Source organism: Silurus meridionalis, chromosome 15, assembly GCF_014805685.1.
Source record: "Silurus meridionalis isolate SWU-2019-XX chromosome 15, ASM1480568v1, whole genome shotgun sequence".
In the NCBI taxonomy this organism is placed as follows: domain Eukaryota; kingdom Metazoa; phylum Chordata; class Actinopteri; order Siluriformes; family Siluridae; genus Silurus; species Silurus meridionalis.
In genome coordinates, this window is record NC_060898.1 from 2400001 (window position 1) to 2420000 (window position 20000).

General features: G+C 44.0%; 1 protein-coding gene across 2 annotated transcripts in view; it reads left to right on the forward strand.

Moving 5' to 3' along the window:
- Nucleotides 1-20000, forward strand: part of ctif (CBP80/20-dependent translation initiation factor) — a 49165-nt gene that overhangs the window by 16051 nt on the left and 13114 nt on the right. Inside the window, exons 8-12 of one of the 2 annotated variants that reach the window (XM_046867578.1) lie at nt 4576-4652; nt 10334-10402; nt 15340-15790; nt 15922-16221; nt 19746-19901. In XM_046867578.1, coding sequence (XP_046723534.1) covers nt 4576-4652; nt 10334-10402; nt 15340-15790; nt 15922-16221; nt 19746-19901 — 1053 coding nt within the window. The remainder of the gene's footprint in view (nt 1-4575; nt 4653-10333; nt 10403-15339; nt 15791-15921; nt 16222-19745; nt 19902-20000) is intronic. The other variant, XM_046867579.1, reaches the window with a different exon arrangement.

The window sequence follows — 20000 nt, forward strand, 5'->3', positions numbered from 1 at the left end:
AAACGTTTTGGTGGCAACTTTCACATATTAAACTTCAACTACTAGTTCCTGTGAACTGGCTTTTCATACAGAAAGGTAGCACAATGAGCCATTGATCTCAAGCAGTGATTTGTCCCACAGCCCGAGCTGCTACTGTTACGGAAAACGAATCAGCACCTTCCAACCAATCAGATAGATCGCAGATATCGATGAACAGATATTCAAACAGGCTGAACCTGAGGGTTCAGCGAGACAGCAGCCGGGTTAAAGGATCAGTCGAACAAAACTTTCACCTCCCTCCCTCCACCCCTCCCTCCCTCTACCCGGTCTGCCTTATCAAACCACAAACACTTTCGTCTCCTTCCTTCCTCTCTCAGAGGCAGCACTCTTCACCTCCTCGGGCGCTCAGCGTGGGGCGTCCACAGATTTCAGGGAAACGATGCACTTTTATTTACGCCCGTCATCACCCACATGACTTCTCATCCTCTCATCTTTTCTCTCTCTCTCTCTCGCTCTCTCCCTCTCATTCATTTCTGTCTCTTTGTCCAGCTTTTTGACTTTTCTCGCTCTCTGAAGAATTCCCCTGTAAGCTCCATTTCCTGCACGAGTCGATTGTTTGTTTGTTCATTTATTTATTTATCTGCCAATCCACCACGGACCGTAACAGAGGCGAGGACAAGAAAAAGCAAAGCTTGTTAGAGAGGTCAAACATCACAAGCATTTCCTCTCACTTCCTGCTTCAGAGAGAGCTGGGTGTCTCCGCGTCTTTCTTCCGCTCCTCACGCTCTGATTCGGAAATGCCTGAAGAAAGTCAGAGGGAAAAGCTCTGTGGGGAAAAACCACACAGCTATGTAGTACTGCAGACATGCATTGTTGATGTTTGGGTGGGTGGATGAGTGTGTGAGAGAGAGATGCTGGATGATGTAGTGCAAATGGAAGTCTGGTTGAAAAGCCACCAAGAGAACAATGGAGGTCAAGGCCTGTGTGAATGTCCTTACTGGTTATAAGATCATAGCATCGAAGGCAGAGGGAGGCATGGGAAGCCACCTCAGACGTTCACACACCTATGTAGATGCGCACACACTTGCACGCTCGCACTTCCGGGTTGCATTCCCGAGGCTTGCTGATGTACAGGAGGGGGGTCATGACTCTTTTGGACGCATCCCAGGCTCCACTGCAGTCGTGCCGCTTTGGACGTGTCCCACGCTCCAATAGGAAACTGCGTTTATTGTCCATAGCTTTTCGCACAGTTTTCAGATTCTTAAAGCGGCAATGTTAGGGGGGTTTCCCCGGACTTAGGCTTTACAAAGTCGAATCAGAAAGTCCTACATTTGTAAACCGATTACTATTTACCTTTCGACGTACACACCATCACAAAGATTTAGAAGAAAACGTATCAAAATATTCCACGTGTCTTCAAATCAAACTAAATCGTCTAAATCGCCTGTGCGAGCGCGCTCTAAGCTCTAAACGCAAAATCGATGCCTAAATAAATAATTAATTTGCAAAAATTTATATTAGAACAGAATTTACTTTTACAGAATCTCCCAGACTTCAGTAAATATCGAAATCGCCGCCTGAGACGCTCCTGTGTCGCTCACGGATCAGGGAAATCTAAACACTGTTACAGGGGAGAGTTGGGAGAAACTTGAAAAAATCCAATTTTTTTAATTTCTAATTTGAAAATTTTGATTTCCAAAAGTCTTGAATTCACTGTTTAAGGTCTTAAATAATTCAAACCAATGTCTATGTACCTTTTAATGCTTTTTTTTTTTTTTAAAAGGTTGAGTTCAAATCCCAGCAGGGTGTAGGTCAGGACTCATGAGAGCCGGCAGACAACAGCATCCAAATATCCCAGTTCACCAAAACACTCTTTATCCAGGATCCCTCCGAATCTGACCCTTTGTCTAAGAAACATCTAATGACAAAAGTGTTGGCAGATGCCCATAAGGCTATTGAGGGCCTTACTCGAGGGCCCAGGATTGGCATCTTGGTGGTGCTAGGATTTGAACTCAGGACCTTCTGACCAGAAGAATCCAGCCTAACCACTGAGCTACCACATTCAATCTAGAGGAGTCTTGCTCTCAGATGTTTATCTGTTTATGGTTACATCTTATGATGCTATTACTATGCAGAAGCTTTCCTGTTACTATAGAAACTAAGATTCTATCTGAAAGTTGTAGAATATTGATCAACACCTAGTGGCACATTTATTATATGAAATCCGCGTGTGTGTTTAAGATTCTTTTGCCCTATGGAACGCGATCCCACGCACCGCGCAATGTCTTTCTAACGTCTTTCTCTTTCCTCAGAAGAAAGCGATACCCGTGAAGTTCTTTTTCCCAAATTCTCAGCATTCGTACAGATAAGCGCGGATTATGTAGGTCACAGACTTGTTTATTCGCCTCCTCCCAAACAAACAAAGCCGAGACTGTAACAGTGCCAGACGTTTCCCCTTGCCAGCTCCGCGCTCTCCTTTCCCTCAAAGCTCCGGGCAAACATCGACATATTTTGCAGCTTTGAAGACTGGGGGCGAACGCGGCAGAGTTGAGATTCTCATCTGGACCCCATTAACGAGCCGGATTAGGGCTAATGATATCCTACAGGAAAACAACGGTAGCTAAACATGCGACTTCAGCCTCCCCGTTCTCCCTCCCTTCATCTTCTGCCTTCCTTTCTATCGCTCGTTCTCGATTCTTTTCTCCTTGAAGTTGACGGCGTAACTGAATCAAACGGATCGGAGAACTTCCTGTTCTTGCTTTTACGTGCTGTTTTTTTCTTGCCATACTTTGTATATATATATTTATATATAAATGTGCTATTTTTTTTCCCGTTGTTGTCGTTCTATGCCACTTGCCTTACCCATTTGGCCTGGTTGGCATGCGGAGGTTGGATCGCGCGTCAAAAAACTCTTATTACCGTGCCGACGAGGCAAAGCAGCCGATTGCACGAGCAGCCTGCCTCCGCATCTGCGTCCAATCAGAGTAAGCCAATCAGCATTCAGCGGTTTGGCTGCATTAAAAAAAACAGAAGGGGAAAAAATTTCCCCTGAAGGAGATGTATGTGTGTGTGAGCAACTTTTGAGAACACACACACACACACACACACACACACAGTTGCATAGTTGTTTTATTGGTGCTACACTATTTGGACGGATGAGTTGAAATGGTGTTGAACTATTAACCTTTAACTTCAGGCCGTTTATCCGAAGCTCATTTGTGCACAGACGAAAACGAGCACGCACGCACACACACACACACACACACACATACACACATCCTCCTCATTACTTCACTGTTTGGTGCTCGGTCCCCGTGGAAACCCGGTGGCACTCGCTCTGCTTCCCCGCTAGTTCGAGCCTGATTGGCACGTCTGGCAGAAGCCTGGCAGAACATGAACCCCCCCCCAGGCTACTTTTTTTCGGCTGGATCGGTGCAGCCTCCACTCCTTCGCTTTATCTGCACCCTGGCTCGGGAAGCCTGGCTTTGGCGAAGAGAGCACGGCATTTTCTGTACGAGGCCGATACGGGAAGAGGGAACGAGCGAGAGATCCTAGTTCACTCAAAGAGATGCCTCAGACTTATGTCGTCTTCTGGCTTCGATTAAATAAGCCGTCCTGGCGTGTTCCTGTAAAATCAGCGTGGAGCTTTTTTGTGAGCATTAGCAGCTTCCTTCTGCGCATTCGATTGACGACCGCAGAAGACGGGCCAGAAATAAAACGCATTCGCCGAGTTTTCTCCATCTGAGCCAAGACGCTTGGTGTGTGTGTGGTGCGAGTTTTCGCTTCTCAAGCTTCACAGGGAAATTGACATGTAATATGGGGAGGTCCGTGTCACCCCGAAAGCATTTTGGTGATGTCACACGTGGTTTGGGAGAATTTTCAGATCTTTAACCATGATCACAAATATTTGATTTGATTGAGGCAAAAGTATTGGGACATTTGGGTTTTCAATCGCTTCCTAAAAGTTGCTAATCCGCACTGAAACGTCTAAATATGCTCATGTCCCTGAACAAAACGTGAGACGATTCGACCGCGACGTTTGCGCCTGCCTCTTCGTAAGGTCTCAGCAATCGCAAAAAAAAAGCACTATTGTTCAAATGTGTCCACTTTGGAGTGCGTTTTTGAAAATGCTAACAAGCTCTATGAAGATATGCTTGACATGGGTTGGAGTAAAACATCTCCTGCTGTAGAGCTATAACCCTACTGAATGTGATGAATGGAACCTTTATTAGCACCCAAAATCTAATGGACCGCTTCCCAAAAGAGTGAGAAAGTGGTTAAGGATCTGGGTTACTGATCAGAAGGTCGGTGGCCTGCCCTTAAGCAAGGCCCCTAACCTCTCTGTACTCCAGGGGCGCTGTATCATGGCTGACCCTGTATTCTGACCCCAGCTTCTTAACATTGCAAGTCAGAAAGCCTTCTATAATAAGAGCAAATGGATGGAATGGACCAAATGCGGACATGTGATATCCAAAAAGCACATACCGATCGACCAATGGTCAAGTGTCCGCAAACTTTTGCTCATATCGTATCATTTTTATTCTTTTGTTTGCACTAATCGCTTTCTTTCTCTCCCTCTTTTTGTGTATCTCTCAGGTTTTCCCACCGCTGCCCAACGAATCCGAGATCGCTCACACCAAAAAGCTGTTCCGTCGCCGCCGAAACGACCGCCGGTAAGTCCCCGAGTTTCCCCCCAAAAAACTAACCCCTGAGCTCATTCCGCTTTCCCAGAGTGCCGACGTCGTCTTCGAGTCTGACAGAACAGAGTTTTCCCAGCGCTCGTTCTCTCCCATACGCTCTTTTATTTTTTCCTCAGCCAAAACATTCAGAACAGGAATTTTGGCTTTGGTTTTGAGGAGGGAAAAGGAAATACATCAAACGCAACAGCAACACTTTCCACAAGCCGCTTGTGGAAATATTGTGCTTGGATTAAGAGGTTTAATCAACCCTGAGTAACGTGAGAGCGAGCGCGATTTCTGCAGCGTCCGCAGCTCGGAGTGCCGTCGACTCGTCGTCCTTTATTTCCCACTTAATCTGCGTCTTTCATCGCCAAAACGTGACTCCATTTTTATTTTTTTTTGTTTTGTACTTGATGTCACTGGAAAGTTCGAGTCGGTTGCAGTTTGCCGTTGCTAAGAAACAGCTTAAAAAAGAAAATATTTTGGTCTCCGTGTAGACGAAGGGAGGCTCGGGAGACAGAAACGAAGCAAAACCTTTTTTGTTTTTCCCGTTCTTCAGGCATACAGGATGGCGGGGGACTCGTCCTCCTCGACCTGCAGACCACAGAGGACACGGGCCTGTTAAATATGATTCTTTTTTACATCCTGCAGCTTTTTATTTATTTATTAATTTGTTCATAGGGCGTAATGATTCACTGAAAACCATTTCCTCTTTACCTGTCAGTCACAATAAGGAGGTGTGGCCTGTGTACCCATCAGTCACAATAAGGAGGTGTGGCCTGTGTACCTGTCAGTCACAATAAGGAGGTGTGGCCTGTGTACCCGTCAGTCACAATAAGGAGGTGTGGCCTGTGTACCCATCAGTCACAATAAGGAGGTGTGGCCTGTGTATCCGTCAGTCACAAAAAGAGGTGTGGCCTGTGTACCCATCAGTCGCAATAAAGAGGTGTGGCCTGTGTACCTGTCAGTCATGATAAGGAGGTGTGGCCTGTGTACCCGTCAGTCACTATAAGGAGGTGTGGCCTGTGTACCCATCAGTCGCAATAAAGGTGTGGCCTGTGTACCTGTCACTCATGATAAGGAGGTGTGGCCTGTGTACCTGTCACTCATGATAAGGAGGTGTGGCCTGTGTACCCGTCACTCATGATAAGGAGGTGTGGCCTGTGTACCCGTCACTCATGATATTGAGGTGTGGCCTGTGTACCCGTCACTCATGATATTGAGGTGTGGCCTGTGTACCCGTCAGTCACGATATTGAGGTGTGGCCTGTGTACCCGTCAGTCACGATATGGAGGTGTGGCCTGTGTACCCGTCAGTCACGATATGGAGGTGTGGCCTGTGTACCCATCAGTCACAATAAGGAGGTGTGGCCTGTGTACCTGTCAGTCACGATAAGGAGGTGTGGCCTGTATACCCGTCACTCACGATAAGGAGGTGTGGCCTGTGTACCCATCAGTCACAATAAGGAGGTGTGGCCTGTGTACCTGTCACTCATGATAAGGCGGTGTGGCCTGTGTACCTGTCAGTCATAAAGAGGTGTGGCCTGTGTACCTGTCAGTCACAATAAAGAGGTGTGGCCTGTGTACCTGTCAGTCACAATAAAGAGGAGTGGCCTGAATATCTGCCTATTTTGCTTTATTGCAGTGAAGAATAATACATTCTTGGAAGATTTTAATGGTTTATATATACTGTGTATATATATATATGTTGCTTTTTAAACAACTTGTAATTGGCTATAAACGGCTGCCTGCAGTCTGCAGAGAATATCTGCTCTTTCTATAGGTCATGTTCCAGGAAACGGATGTACTGTGACTTTAACTGCACCGGGGGAAACCCCCCCAAAAAAATCAAACACTTCACCTGAGCGGTTTTGGGCTAATCCTCCGAGCAGGAGATGGGCCTTAAACCCACACTGTGCTCTCTATTACGGTTCCCCTGCAGTCATGTGACCTTTTGGAGAGGACGGTAGGAAAAGCATGGGGAGAGGAAAGTAGACTGCAACAGAGAATGCGTTCAGGAAGTCATATGGAGAGAACGAGGGAGAAAATGACCACGAGAGGAAGGAAGGGATAATAAGAGATGACAGGAAAAGGGCAGTGTGTAGCGGAGTGGAAAAGAGAGGCGATGCTTAATGGGCTGTGAAAATGTGTGTGTGTGTGAGAGAGAGAGAGAGAGAGAGAGAGAGAGAGAGAAGACAAGGGACTCGTGGGGCATATTTTGACCTGTGTGTGTTTGTGTGTGTGCCCGCGCGTGTGTGTGTGTGTGTGCGCGCAGGCATGCATGCATGCATTTGATACAAACCCAACTTCAGTGCACAACATGGTGCAGAACCCATTTTTTTTTTTTTCGTCCCAACTTCCGCTCTCTCTCCCTCCCTCTTGTGCTTATCCCCCTGACAGAAGGCTTTCCAGCCTGTTATTGCTGTGTACTGGCCACCCACAATGCCTTGCTTCTGGCAAGGAGGACACTGCAGTCTTGTTGTTTGTTGGCACCATCATCATCATCTCCCTGTCTCTCTCTCTCTCTCTCTCTCTCTCTCTCTCTCTCTCTCTCTCTCGCTCTCCCCCTCCCTCCCTCTCGATCTGTGCCTTGTTGTTTGTTGGCATCTTCTCATTCTTTCCCCTATAGGTCTTACAACGGGCCTTGTTCCAATCTTAAATCACACCCTCCCCCTTCTCTCTCTCTCTCTCTCTCTCTCTCTCTCTCTCTCTCTTGTCTTTTCTGCTTCTTCAGCACAACCGGGTGCTTTTTTTGACGTCCCACAAACTGCTGCATTGTCTACAGACCTGAGCCAAACGTTTAATTCCATCCAAGGTCCTGGTGTCCTTTCGTAATTGTTAGTGCATAAGGGTTTGTCTAAAATGTTGACCTTCATTTGACCTTTAAAGTTTTCTACCTGGTCTACGAGCCAGGCTTACCGTCGCACCGGTGTTCGTTCTTCACCTTGACACACTGTAGACACGAAGCGCTCCCGTGATCGTCAAGTCTCATTCCCGGATTCTTAATTACAAGTGTGATACATATGGAATGTGTGCCAAAAGTATTGGGACACCTGGCTTTTCCAGCCATGTCATTCTTCTCCCTTCATGGAGACCCAAACCTGTTTCAGCATTACAATGCCCCTAAGGGAAGATCTCCTTCTATAGAGCTCTGACATGAACTTTAATGAACATGATGATTGAAAGCAGGTGGAGAATAAATATGGGGGGTTGGGGGTGTCCACAATCTTTTGGCCGTACGGTGTATATCTACATGAACATTACCGAATATATAGCGTATATTCAGGGTATATGCACAGGACACTTGGTGGACACATGGTGTCTCACAGTTTCTCTCAGGCTCTCACACACTAACACATAAAGTAGCACATGCAGTTTGTGATTCTTCAAGGAAGATCTTTCATTTATCTTCATCTCTTTTCTCTTCTACACTGAAATCAGAACAAACCAAAAACGATCAAATGTTTAAACTAAGAATATAAATGGTGCATTTCGATATGTTTTCTGTTCTTTTGAGAAAATATCGGTTTATAAACCTGGTGTTTTTATATACATATTCCACAGTGTCGCAGCTTTTTTGGGATTGGGGTTCTCTCTCTTTTCTTCTCAAGAACCTTGAAAAGAACCCGTCCCAAAAAAGTGAACCCGTCCTCATCTGGGTGGCACCGAGCGTCCATTCATTCCATTTCCATCATTGTTGAGGTTATTGTCGGTTCACTGATGGGCACTTGAATGCAAAGATGTTCATGGAGACTGCAGCCACTGTAGCAGACCGTTTCTATTAATTACAGTCCAAACCCGTCTCCACGGTAACCTTGTGGATCTTCAGGTTGTTCATGCGGAAACATCCTCATCTGCAGTGAGTGGAATTCAAATGAAGAGAACTTTTATCCAGAAGCAGGCCCTGGTTTTACGGTGTCAGGATGAATGAGGTGGAGGAGGAGGGCAGAAAGGGGCAGGATTAGTGGTACGGTAGGAGCATGTATAGCGAGAGAGAGAGAGAAAGAGAGGGGAACTAAAAAGAGTGGGAGAGATGAGAGGGGAGGGGAGAGGAGAGAAAAAAGTGGAGAGAAAGGGGAGATGAGAGGAGGTGGGAGAGAGATAAAGGGAGAGGAAAAGAGAGGAGAAAGATAGAAAGGTGAGGGAGAAAGAGGAGAGAGAGCTATAGAGGGACTGATACAAGAAGAGGAGAGATAACTGGAGTAGAGAGATGAGATGTGAGAGAGATGGGAGAGGAGAGAGATATAGAAGAGAGGAGTGAGATATAAAGGGGTGAAGAGAAAGAGATGAAAGGAAAGAGAGAGAGAGAGAGGGGGGGCAGGTGAGAAAGCGATATAGGGAGAGAGCGGAGAAAGGAAAGAGAGATAGAGAGAAGAGAGAGAACTTGCATCTGTTGTGAAAAGCACTATACCAATAGAAAGGTTAATAGCAACACAACTACACAACTTTAGCTTCACTGGCCCAGACGATCAACAGGTCAGCCTGTATTTATTTATTTGTTTGTTTGTTTGTTTGTTCATCATTATGGAGAACTCGAGTAACACACATTTCCTCGAATCGGTTTTGCTGATCGCACCACAGCGTCTCTTTGCGTTCTGTGTTTCTCTCCACACACACACACACACACTGGTGTCGTAGTTACAGTGCTGATCCGATCCATTACAGCCTTGGGTTTAAAGCGGATCTGGTATCGGAGCGTTAATCCGAGACGTTTGACGCCGAGCCAAATGTTTGTGTTCAGCTTTCAATTCCTTTCAGGCCGTTTGTTTCCGAGCCGCATTTCCATACGGGCCGCTTGATCTCAGGATTAAAGTCTGAAATATGCAGAAATCCAAATCCTGGCATGCGCTTTTAGTGTGTTTGTTTTAGGCTGTGTGTGTGTGTGTGCGTGCATGTGTGTGTAGGCGTGTGCGCGTGTATGAATATTCATGCTCTTTCTGAAGTGACGCTGTTTACGTGGCAGAAGTGTAGCCAGAGATCAGACGATGAAAAGCGGATACTGTGCTCTAAATGTACGAGCTTTACTGTGTGTGTGTATGTGTGTATGTGTGTGTGTGTGTGTGTGTGTGTGTGTTTGTGCTCATATACCCAATTTTCAAGCTAATGTGAGATGTGCACACACATACACACACTCTTCCAAAAGCTTCTCATTATAAATGCAGGGGTGCCAAAATATACATCAAACATCCACAAATAAAATCATCAACCTTCAGTTTTCTTTTCTCTCGTCTCGTCTGTTCTTTTTTTTTTATTTCCTTCTCTCTTTTTCTCTTATCATCTCTTTCCTTTCTCCTCATGTTACTTTTAATCTATACTATTCTCTTTTTTCTTGTCACATCTCTTCCTGTCTTTTTCCCATTCTTTTGATCTCAACACCTACTCTCTTGCTCTCTTGACCTCTCTTCGCTCATCTTTCTCATTTTATCTCTTTTCCTCCTCTCTTTTCTCTTCACTTATCCTCTTCTCTTATTTAATCTCATCCTCATGACTTTTTTTCTTTTCTCCTCATTCTGTCTCATCTCATCTTTTTCTTTTCTCCTCTCCTCATCTGGTTTTCTCCCGTCTTCTCCTCAGTGTCGTGTGATTTTTGATTATTACTTATTGTTTAGTTTTATCTTTCTCTCTGCATGATCCATCCATCATTTACACTCTTCCCCCTCACTCTGGTGCTTGTAGAGCGGGTGAGGCTGCGCAGGATGAGCTGACCGTGGTGCTGCCCTGCGACAGGAAACGCCAGGTGTCCAGGTCAGTGTCTCACTCGTGGCTCCCGAGGAGAAACAAATCCATGTAGATCTTGTGTAGTTATAGGCAGAGTTCCGGTTTCTCAATGTGTGTGTGTGTGAGAGAGAGAGAGAGAGAGAGAGAGAGAGATAATGGATGCATTATTATTATTATAGGGTTATTCTACCTTTTTCGGCCCTTCAGGAAAAACGTGAAGAGGGAGGTTTAACGTACGCAGTGAAGTGCAGCCTTTTCTCATTCACACACTTTCTATCATTAATAACACATTGTGAAAGAAACGGTGTTAAATAAGTGCTCCATTATCACATAAAAGTGCTTTCAAGAGGCTGTGTGTGTGTGTGTGTGTGTGTGTGGGGTAAAGGACACTGCAGTAATTACTATATGTCTCATAATCTGACACACATACGCACACACACATTTTCTCTTTATTCCTCTCCTTCTCCTTCCTCCTCATTTCTCTTCTCTTCTCCCCTGTCCCTTCTCTCTCCCCTCTCCCATCCTCTTTTCTCTCCCCTCTCCCTTCTTCCTCTTCATTTCTCTCTTTTTTTTCTCTCCTGTTCATTTTTCTAATGTTCCTCCTTCCACTTAATTTCTCTCCTCTTTTTTCTCTCCTCTTTATTTCTCTCCTCTACTCTCATTTTCTGTTCCCTCAATACTCCCCCTTTCCTTTGATAGTAAATGTTCATCTTCAGCTCTGCTGCTAGAGAACTTCCGGGACTCTGTGTGTGTGTGTGTGTGTGTGTGTGTGTGTGTGTGTGTGTGTGTGTGTGTGTGTTTGCGTGTCTGCGCGTGTCGTATAAAATTGACATAAAACCGCATTTATTTTATTACAAGGCTGAAGACGATAACGTCGAATTTGCGTCTCAGATCAAAAATGTCAGAGATCAGCGGAGCCGTCTGGAGCCGATCAAAAGAAATCCGTCTGTCTGTTTGACTTTTTTATTTATTTATTTTTGTATTTCCTCCCACAGCGAGGTTACACCGAAACCTATCTTCTTTTTTATCTTCAGACACATCTGTCCTTGCCTCGTATTTCTCAGAAATGAGGGGACGCTGAAGAACAGAGGAGTGTGTGTGTGTGTGTGTGAAGCAGCGCTTGTGGCTGTAGACCAGCAGTCAGTCACTGGTCTTAATGAACTAGAGATAAGAAAATAATATAATTATATAATAGTTCGATTTATGTTAATAAGGAATTTTAAAATATAAAAACACTTTATTTTCAAAATTACTATATATTAATATAATTATACAGTAATGTGTAATATATAATAATCATAATAATAATAATAAAATATATAATGAATAATATTTGATAAAATTTATATTTTCTGTTAATGTAACATTATTTTTTGTAAATATAAAAATGCTTTAATGTTACTACATATTATATTAAAATATATTAAAATAAAATCATAACTATGTATAATTTTTGTTCATTTGATATTACTTTTTGTAATAATAAAAAATATATATACCGTAATTTCCGGACTATAAAGCGGATATAAGCCGCACCCACTGAATTTTACAAATAATTTTTTTTTTAACATAAATAAGCCGCACCTGTCTATAAGTCTACATTGAAACTAATGAACTTTACACAGGCTTTAACGAAAGACAGTGTCTGTTACATGGTGTAACGGTTGAAATATGTTGTGGCTCCTTTAAGAGCAGAGCGGTATTTTGGGAACAGCCTGCCGCCGCATTTTTTCCAGTATTACTGCACGTGTGCAAGACCGAGGAATATGTCCTTATTTTCTGATGCTCATTTCTAAGTTTCTTTGACTAAACTGTAACGCTGTTGCCAAGAAAAATAAAAAAGCACGAGTTTTGGAAACCTGTCTGTGCTTATAAGATTTCTGTTGCAACTGGAGTTAGCGAGCTCTCCCTTCACCCAGACTCAACGCGTTACAACGGCTTGTATCTAAACAGTAGCCGACCAAGGAAGTCATTGTTCACTGTCTTCCTTCTTCCTTTCACAACTATTTCTCTCGGGAGTTTATCTTTTGTCATCGTTGTGCGTTTAAAAATCACCATCGGTGAAGCTTTTCTCCCGATGCCGTGCAGCTCAGAACACAGGTGAAGTGTGTTTTTTCATGCCCGGTTGTTTTCAGCGTGACGAATGATTCTCCTTTCCTGTTGAAAGTCCGAGTGAGCGGCAGGTCAAACGTCAGAGGAACATCATCCATATTTCTGATGTGGTGCGACCTGATTCAGTGGGAGTGCTGATTTATTATAAGTTTCATTGGTTCACCTGAACACATTCAGCAATTTCATTGGTCTAATGTTTTGGTGCTCAGTTTTTTGGCTTAAAGTTTGTGAAACTGGTAAAAACCCAGTAAAAATCCAAAAATAAGCCGCTTCATTGTTTAAGCCGCGGGGTTCAAGCGTAGGGAAAAAAGTAGTGGCTTATAGTCCGAAAAATACGGTATATATACACACAGAACTTATATACATATAAATATTTTATTTTGTAATAAAAAAAATTAATAATGCTTTGTTATATTATGTATTATACAGTAGTGTATATTATATAAATTTGTACTAACATGATTTATATATTATCATATGATCGTTTTCTTTCTCTTCACTTCTTTCACTCTTTTGTAAAAGCGTAATATTAGTCAAGCATGATAGAGCTGTCAGAAACGTGAGTAGCGTCCCGGAGTGTGTGCGTGTGAAAGATTTTCTGCCTGTCATCAGGTCGTCACGAGTTAACGCTCGTAAAACAGGAAAACTGCCACGGTCAGAGTCTCGTTGTCTTCTTTCCCCTCTGCCATTATGATCAGCGCACGTGTACGGGGAATTCCTGCTCACCTCCTACTACAGAGGTTCTTGGATGTTCTCTGAGGACACAAAGTCTGCGCTCGCGACCGAGGCCTTTATTTGTTTGTAGGAGGGGGGACACCGAGTACTGAAAAATATTTGTTTCTATACTTTTGCTACTCTAATCCGAACACATTTGAAAGAAAGGCGTTTTTGTCTAAAAAGTGCTCCGCGTCCACACTTTCGTATTTAAAATCGTTTCAAATCATCCTCACCGGAATATCTGAAAATGTCCCTGTACTGCACGCAAGCAAAACCCAACACACTTCGACTTTGAATTTTCATTGAAAAGTTGCAGCAATGACTTTAAATGTGTCATCGTTTTACGGAAAACTGAGAGAAAAATATTTTCCTGGAACATTAAAAGCTTTTTCATTAACTATTATATTTTGTAGATGATTAAAGGTTTACCGTTTGAAAAATAAAATATATGAATGATTACACTTGCACGGTTTTAGAATTGCAGTTTCAATCCAAATGCTGTGCAGTAAACGTGGTTGGGTGTTAATTTGTATGAGCAGCTACAGTAACTACCTTCAGTACAGCCTTCCGGGAATCATTCTGTGATGTAATATCGTACGTCAGAGATTCGGACTCTGACATACATCAGAGATTGTAATGTAACACACAAGTCTGCATAGAAAAGGATGTAATTTTGTAATGGAAAATGCGTAGGAGCTCTGATAAATGTATATTACAAATTGTGTATTGTGTATGATGGTTTTTCTAGTTTTGTGCGTAAAAGGCGGTCAGTTTTTCTGAACGTTGTGTTTGGATTTCGGTGGGTGTCCCAATGATTTCGAGCTTGTTGTTTTGATAGACTATGTACAAAACTTCTGCTGCAAGCAGAGGGCGTTTGATTTTGACCCTGGATTTACAAAGTGTTTTAAATCCGTGTCTAGGCTGGTTGGGGTAAAATGGCCCACCAGAATAAAGGCTAGAAGAACAACCCAAACAACCTCCAGTGCACGAAAGAAAGAAAAACACGCTCTGCTCTGGAGAAATCTGGGTCAGCCGTGGCAAGTGGGATCGTTTAACAGCTCTCAGTCGGTCTCTCTCACTCTGGCCTGCTTTAAAGCCAAGAGGTGTGTGGGCAACAAAGCACACATGCTACCCCTCACCTCTTCAGATCTCAAGGGAGGGAGGGCACAACATTCCAATGGAGTCCAGCGAAGAAAACCAAACATGTTCCTGGAACCTTCTGGAACCACTAACACATCCATGGATCAGAACGAATTACTTGTAATGAAATGATATAACCAAACCGTTCCTTTCAATGATCTGTACGACTCGGAGGTACCTTCTCGTCATTTTTTTCTTTTGTTTTACTAAATACGGATTCCGATCATTTTCTTGAGCCAACAGGAAGCACACACCCGGAAGCCCTGCCCTCGATCGAGTTGAGCCTCTGTGTAAACATTTAGACACATTTGTCAAGTCAGGAATGATGTGGGTGAGGTAGGGAGGCCTGGGGTGCAGTCAGTGGTTTTGTATATATATTCAATTATGAGGGGTTGGCGCTCCCTGTGACTGTGCGTGCAGCCTTGTGCTGCCATCTGTTGGCATGTTACAAAACCCGACTTGAAATTGTTTATCACCTCATACATCAGTACCTGACTTTACTAAAACCCTTGTGGCTAAACAAGCTTAAATGTCCAGAAGCACACGCCACAAATCTAGTGGAACATCTTCCCAGAAGAGTGGAGAGAATTATAAAAGCAAATTGGGAGTAAATGTGGAATGCGATGTTGAAAAAGTTTTTTTGATTTGTTAATGTGTTTGGCGCTTCTCGGCCACCGTAGAAATTTTATTAAATCTGGTTGTTTTAACCAAAATTATCCTGCAAGATCTTTTTTTTTTTTTTCTTCTCAACTACATTTAATTTTTTTTTTTATAGGCAAACCTGCAATTTTGTAAATTCCCAGTTTATTCCTATTAATTTCCGTTAATTTCCATGGAAAATCTCCATAATTTTGCAACCCTAGTTGAGATCAGTGCTCTATAGCTGAAGATCTTCTTCTCCAGAGAAGCTGAGCAGATGCTTGTGTGTGCTGGCGTGTCCATCTCATGATTTACTCACATACGTACATTTACAAACAGTACTATTTGTCTTCCAGGAGACAGCAGCGTTCTTCTGGAGGGTTAGGAAGTGGGGGAGGTGGAGGACCTAAACCACACAATCTCCAGCAGCAGCAGCAGCATCAGCCTCCAAATTCCCAACATCAGCATCAGATGACCAATCAAATGCAACAGCTTATCGCCGAACCCCTGTCAGAAGGCTTCAATGCCAAGCACGGGCACGCAGGGAGGGGCTACCAGACCAGCCTGCAGGGCCACGGGCATCACCACGGTTACAGCCAGAACCGGCGCTGGCACCAGCAGCACAGGCAGCAGCCGGCCCAGAGGAACACCAAAGAGACAGACAGCATGAAGGAGGAGGCGAATGTAGAGCGTAGCGTGACGGACAGCACCGGAGGAGACTATGGAAAGCAGGAGAAGACAGAGGGAGGGAAAGTCAGCCTGCTGCAGTCCTCTAAAGAGCGTCTGAGGAAGAGACTGAAAGACAAGGTGAACCCATTTAGGTCAGGGGTGGAGTTTCAAATCGATGCTGCTCCCCAAAGCATATCTAATTGGCTGACTGTGAAATGTTTAGGACACGTTTTGATCAAATGTCACATGCCCCTTCTTTCCCTCGACAGGACGAGGTTCCCGCGGTGACGCCGGGGCCTCAGCGGAGCCGCATGGACAAGCTGCTGGAGATCCTGAACAGCATGAGGAGCAACAGCAGCAGCGTCGACGCACAGCTCACTTCCTTCATGGAGGAGGCGCAGAGTTCGGCCCAGTCGGAACAGACACTCTGCGAGATCGTGCACACCATCTACAGCAAAGCCGTCCGCGACCGAGGCTTTGCTGCGACTGGCGCCAAACTCTGCTACAAGATGGCGCTCTTCATGGTCGAGGGAACCAAGTTTCGCTCGCTGCTCCTCAACATGTTACAGGTCTGTACATAACGCAAAGAGTACATATAATAACCTTCAGGTCTGAAAGCTGAAAGCTAAATCGGATATAACATGTTAACACGTCCTGATAGCTAGATAAAATAACATGTTACGTAAAATAGTATTGAATTTTATTACAAAAATTAAAAAACTGTACTAAATCATTAAAATGTGATAAATAAAAAAGTTGTGTGTGTTTGTATATTATAGCAAGCATGCATGCATGCATACAAGGTGGTATCAAAAAGTTTCGAGACTAGGGCTAACTGGTTCTAGTGCTAACTATTCTGTCCACGGGCATTTTCACATCTTCACTTTTATCACGGACTGCAAGTTAGAACAAAGAGCAAACATCCAATCCTGTGCGAACCTGGGCAAATATGCCACAGAGACCCTCACTGGAAGATGACAAGAGATCAGGAAGACCTTCACCGAGCTCAACACCCAAAACCATTTGGCTACTTGTGCATGATGATTGTTGGAGAACAATCCACACAAACTCACTTTCGTAACCACTCGACTCACCAGACTTCGCTCCTGTGGACTTCGCTCTCTTCCTGGCCTGACATCTGACCTTTTTTGGCATTCCAGCAACCGGAAAAACTATCCGGATAGATTTTTGCCGATAGTTCAAGCAATCAATTATCAGTCCCAATTAATCGGAAAAAACGCTTAATTAGTCGATCTTCTACAAAAAACTCTTTCAAACACTGCAGCACTGTTAGGGATTGCAGCCCGGACTGCTGGAACGTCCTTAACACATGCTAACGAGTGCAAGAAGAGGATAATTGTGCCACGTTTGCTTCATGCTCCTGTTAACATGTTACCCGGAGCCATGGATATCATCCCAACATCCCTCTGTATCTGTGCCGTTTAATTAGGCGCTTTCATGCATACGGCCAGTTAGGGGTTCAGTACAGGGTGTTCTGTGTGTGTGTCCTAATCAGCATGGACGTCTGAGACACATGGCCTTACATATCACACACACCCACACTCGTGAATCCCTGTCTCATTCTTTCCCCTTATTATCAGTCTCTTTTCTCTCTCTCTCTCTCTCTCTCTCTCTCTCTCTCTCTCTCTCTCTCTCTCTCTCCCTCATGTCTTCTCCACCACACCTGTCCTTCTCGTGCTTACTGTAAGACAGACGTCTGTCTCCAAAGGGTTCCTAGATGCCATGCGGCACTAAATGTCATCCCACCTGCTGCTTACCCAGACTTATTCTACCTTTTTCCCCCCATCCTTTTCTCCTGCTGCTTCTCTCTCTCTGCCTCTCTTTCTCATTGTTGATCCGTCTATCAGTCTTTCTTCTCTTCCTTTTTGTTTCTCTCTCTCTCTTTCTGTCTGTCTGTCCTTCTCTCTAGCTATGTCTCCATTTCATTTAGATGTTTTCCTTCTATCTATCCATCTCTGTCTATAATATCTGTTCCTGTCTTTCTTTTTGTCTGTGTTCTTCTTCTTCTTTTGGTTCTGTTTGTCTGTGACGTTCTGTCTCTCTTTGTCTTTTCTTTGCCTCTGTCTCTTTTTGTCTTTCTGTCTTTCTGTCTTTCTTTCAATCTCTCTCTTCGCGCTCTCTCTTTTTCCATCTTTTCCCCGCTGCTTCTCTCTCTCTCTCTGTGTCTCTCTTACTTATTGTCTCAAATTTTTTCCCCATTTTGGTTTTACTGTATATCTTTTTTTTTTCATCTGTATATTTCCCTCTGCCAGTCTGTTACTGCTTGCTTTTGTCACTGTCCCTCTCTCTCTCTCTCAATCTCTCTCTCACTCTGCCTGTTTCTCTCTCTCTCTCTCTGTGTCTCTTACTTATTGTCTCAAATTTTTTCCCCATTTTGGTTTTACTGTATATCTTTTTTTTTCATCTGTATATTTCCTCTGCCAGTCTGTTACTGCTTGCTTTTGTCACTGTCCTCTCTCTCTCTCTCAATCTCTCTCACTCTGCCTGTTTCTCTCTCGCTGTCTCTCCATTCCCGATTTTCTTTTTTTTAATTATCTTTCTATCTCTGTGTGTAATATCTATTCCTGTCTTTCTTTTTGCTGCCAGTCTTCTTTTTTGTTCTGTTTGTCTGTGACTTTCTGTCTCTCTTTGTCTTTCTTTCTCTCTCTCAGCAGAATATTTCATCCCCTTGCATGTCATCTGCCTCAGCAGTAGGAATCTGAAGCGTGACTGAAGAGCATTGAGTATGAAAACGAGGGACGTCGTCCCCGACTCCACTTTCTGTAATCGTTTATAAGAGACGACGTCAGCACTAGAATGAGTAACGACGCCGTCGCTCTCAGTCCTGAGTGTAGCAGCAGACGATATCACTCTTCTTTCCTCTCTTTATTACAAACCTCCTCACTATTTCTTCTTCTATTCTTTTTTTCCCATTGTGTTTGATACACACTGTAATAAAGCATGCAGGGCTCTGGGAAAGTCGGATTTTAAGGAAAAAATATTTAGATAAAGATTATTGTGGGTGTGGCTGCTGTGATGTAATTGGTTAAGATTGTAGTGGGTGTGGCAGCTGAGATATAATTGGTTAAGATTGTAGTGGGTGTGGCAGCTGAGATATAATTGGTTAAGATTGTAGTGGGTGGCAGCTGAGATATAATTGGTTAAGATTGTAGTGGGTGTGGCAGCTGTGATATTATTGGTTAAGATTGTAGTGGGTGTGGCAGCTGAGATATAATTGGTTAAGATTGTAGTGGGTGTGGCAGCTGTGATATTGGTTAAGATTGTAGTGGGTGTGGCAGCTGAGATATAATTGGTTAAGATTGTAGTGGGTGTGGCAGTTGTGATATAATTGGTTAAGATTGTAGTGGGTGTGGCAGCTGATTTTTGTCTGGCTCTTTCGCAGCTAACATTAAGTAATGGCACTCAGGACAAAACAGAAACACGCTAACTGCATTTTTGTAATTCAGCCATTCTGCGTCATCGTTCATCTTTGTCCCTGCTCTCGCTCTCACTTCTCCGTCTCTCGCTTGCGCTCTCATGTCACCGTGCCAGTTCCGCGGTGAGGAGTTCGGGTGCTAAATGACTGGTGTATTTCGGAAGTGTGTGTGAGCCCTGTTTCTCACTGTAGTGTCACACCAGGACCTCCGTCTTCTCCCCAGCCAGATCGCACTTAGTGCTCTCGCATGGAATCTCACAGACACACACACACACACACACACACACACACACACACACACATTCTCTCTCTGTTTTACCTCACCCTCTTAGTCTCTCACACTCCCACACATTTCCAATCATTCTTACACACATAAGCCCAGAATGCAGATAATTGCTCCAGTCAGTGTGTGTGCTTGAGCAGAGTCTGTATACACACACACACACACTCACTACATCCTGATTACTCCAGCCTATAATTCGAGGCCATGACACAATAAGAAAGTGGTGTCTTGAAGCATGGGACACTCCCTGTGAGCTTCTGAGAACAACCTGTGAAGAGTTTAGGAGAAATTACACTGCAGGCCATCATACAGAAGCTTGCAAACATCAAACTTACTTCATGTTCATCTCTCTCTTTCTCTCTCTCTTTCTGCAGAGGGACTTTTCCCGGCGTGAGGAGTTGCGGCAGACAGACGTAGAGAGCTGGCTGGGCTTCATCACCTTCCTGTGTGAGGTGTTCAGCACCATGAGGAGCAGCACAGGAGAGCCGTTCCGAGTGCTCGTGTGTCCCATTTACACCTGCTTACGAGAGGTGCGCTTACTTTCGCTACTAACCCGGAAGTTGCAGCTCGACCGCTGAATAAGATTTAGCTTTAATGTTGAAGGTTTTGCTCGTTGTTTTGATGGAAAA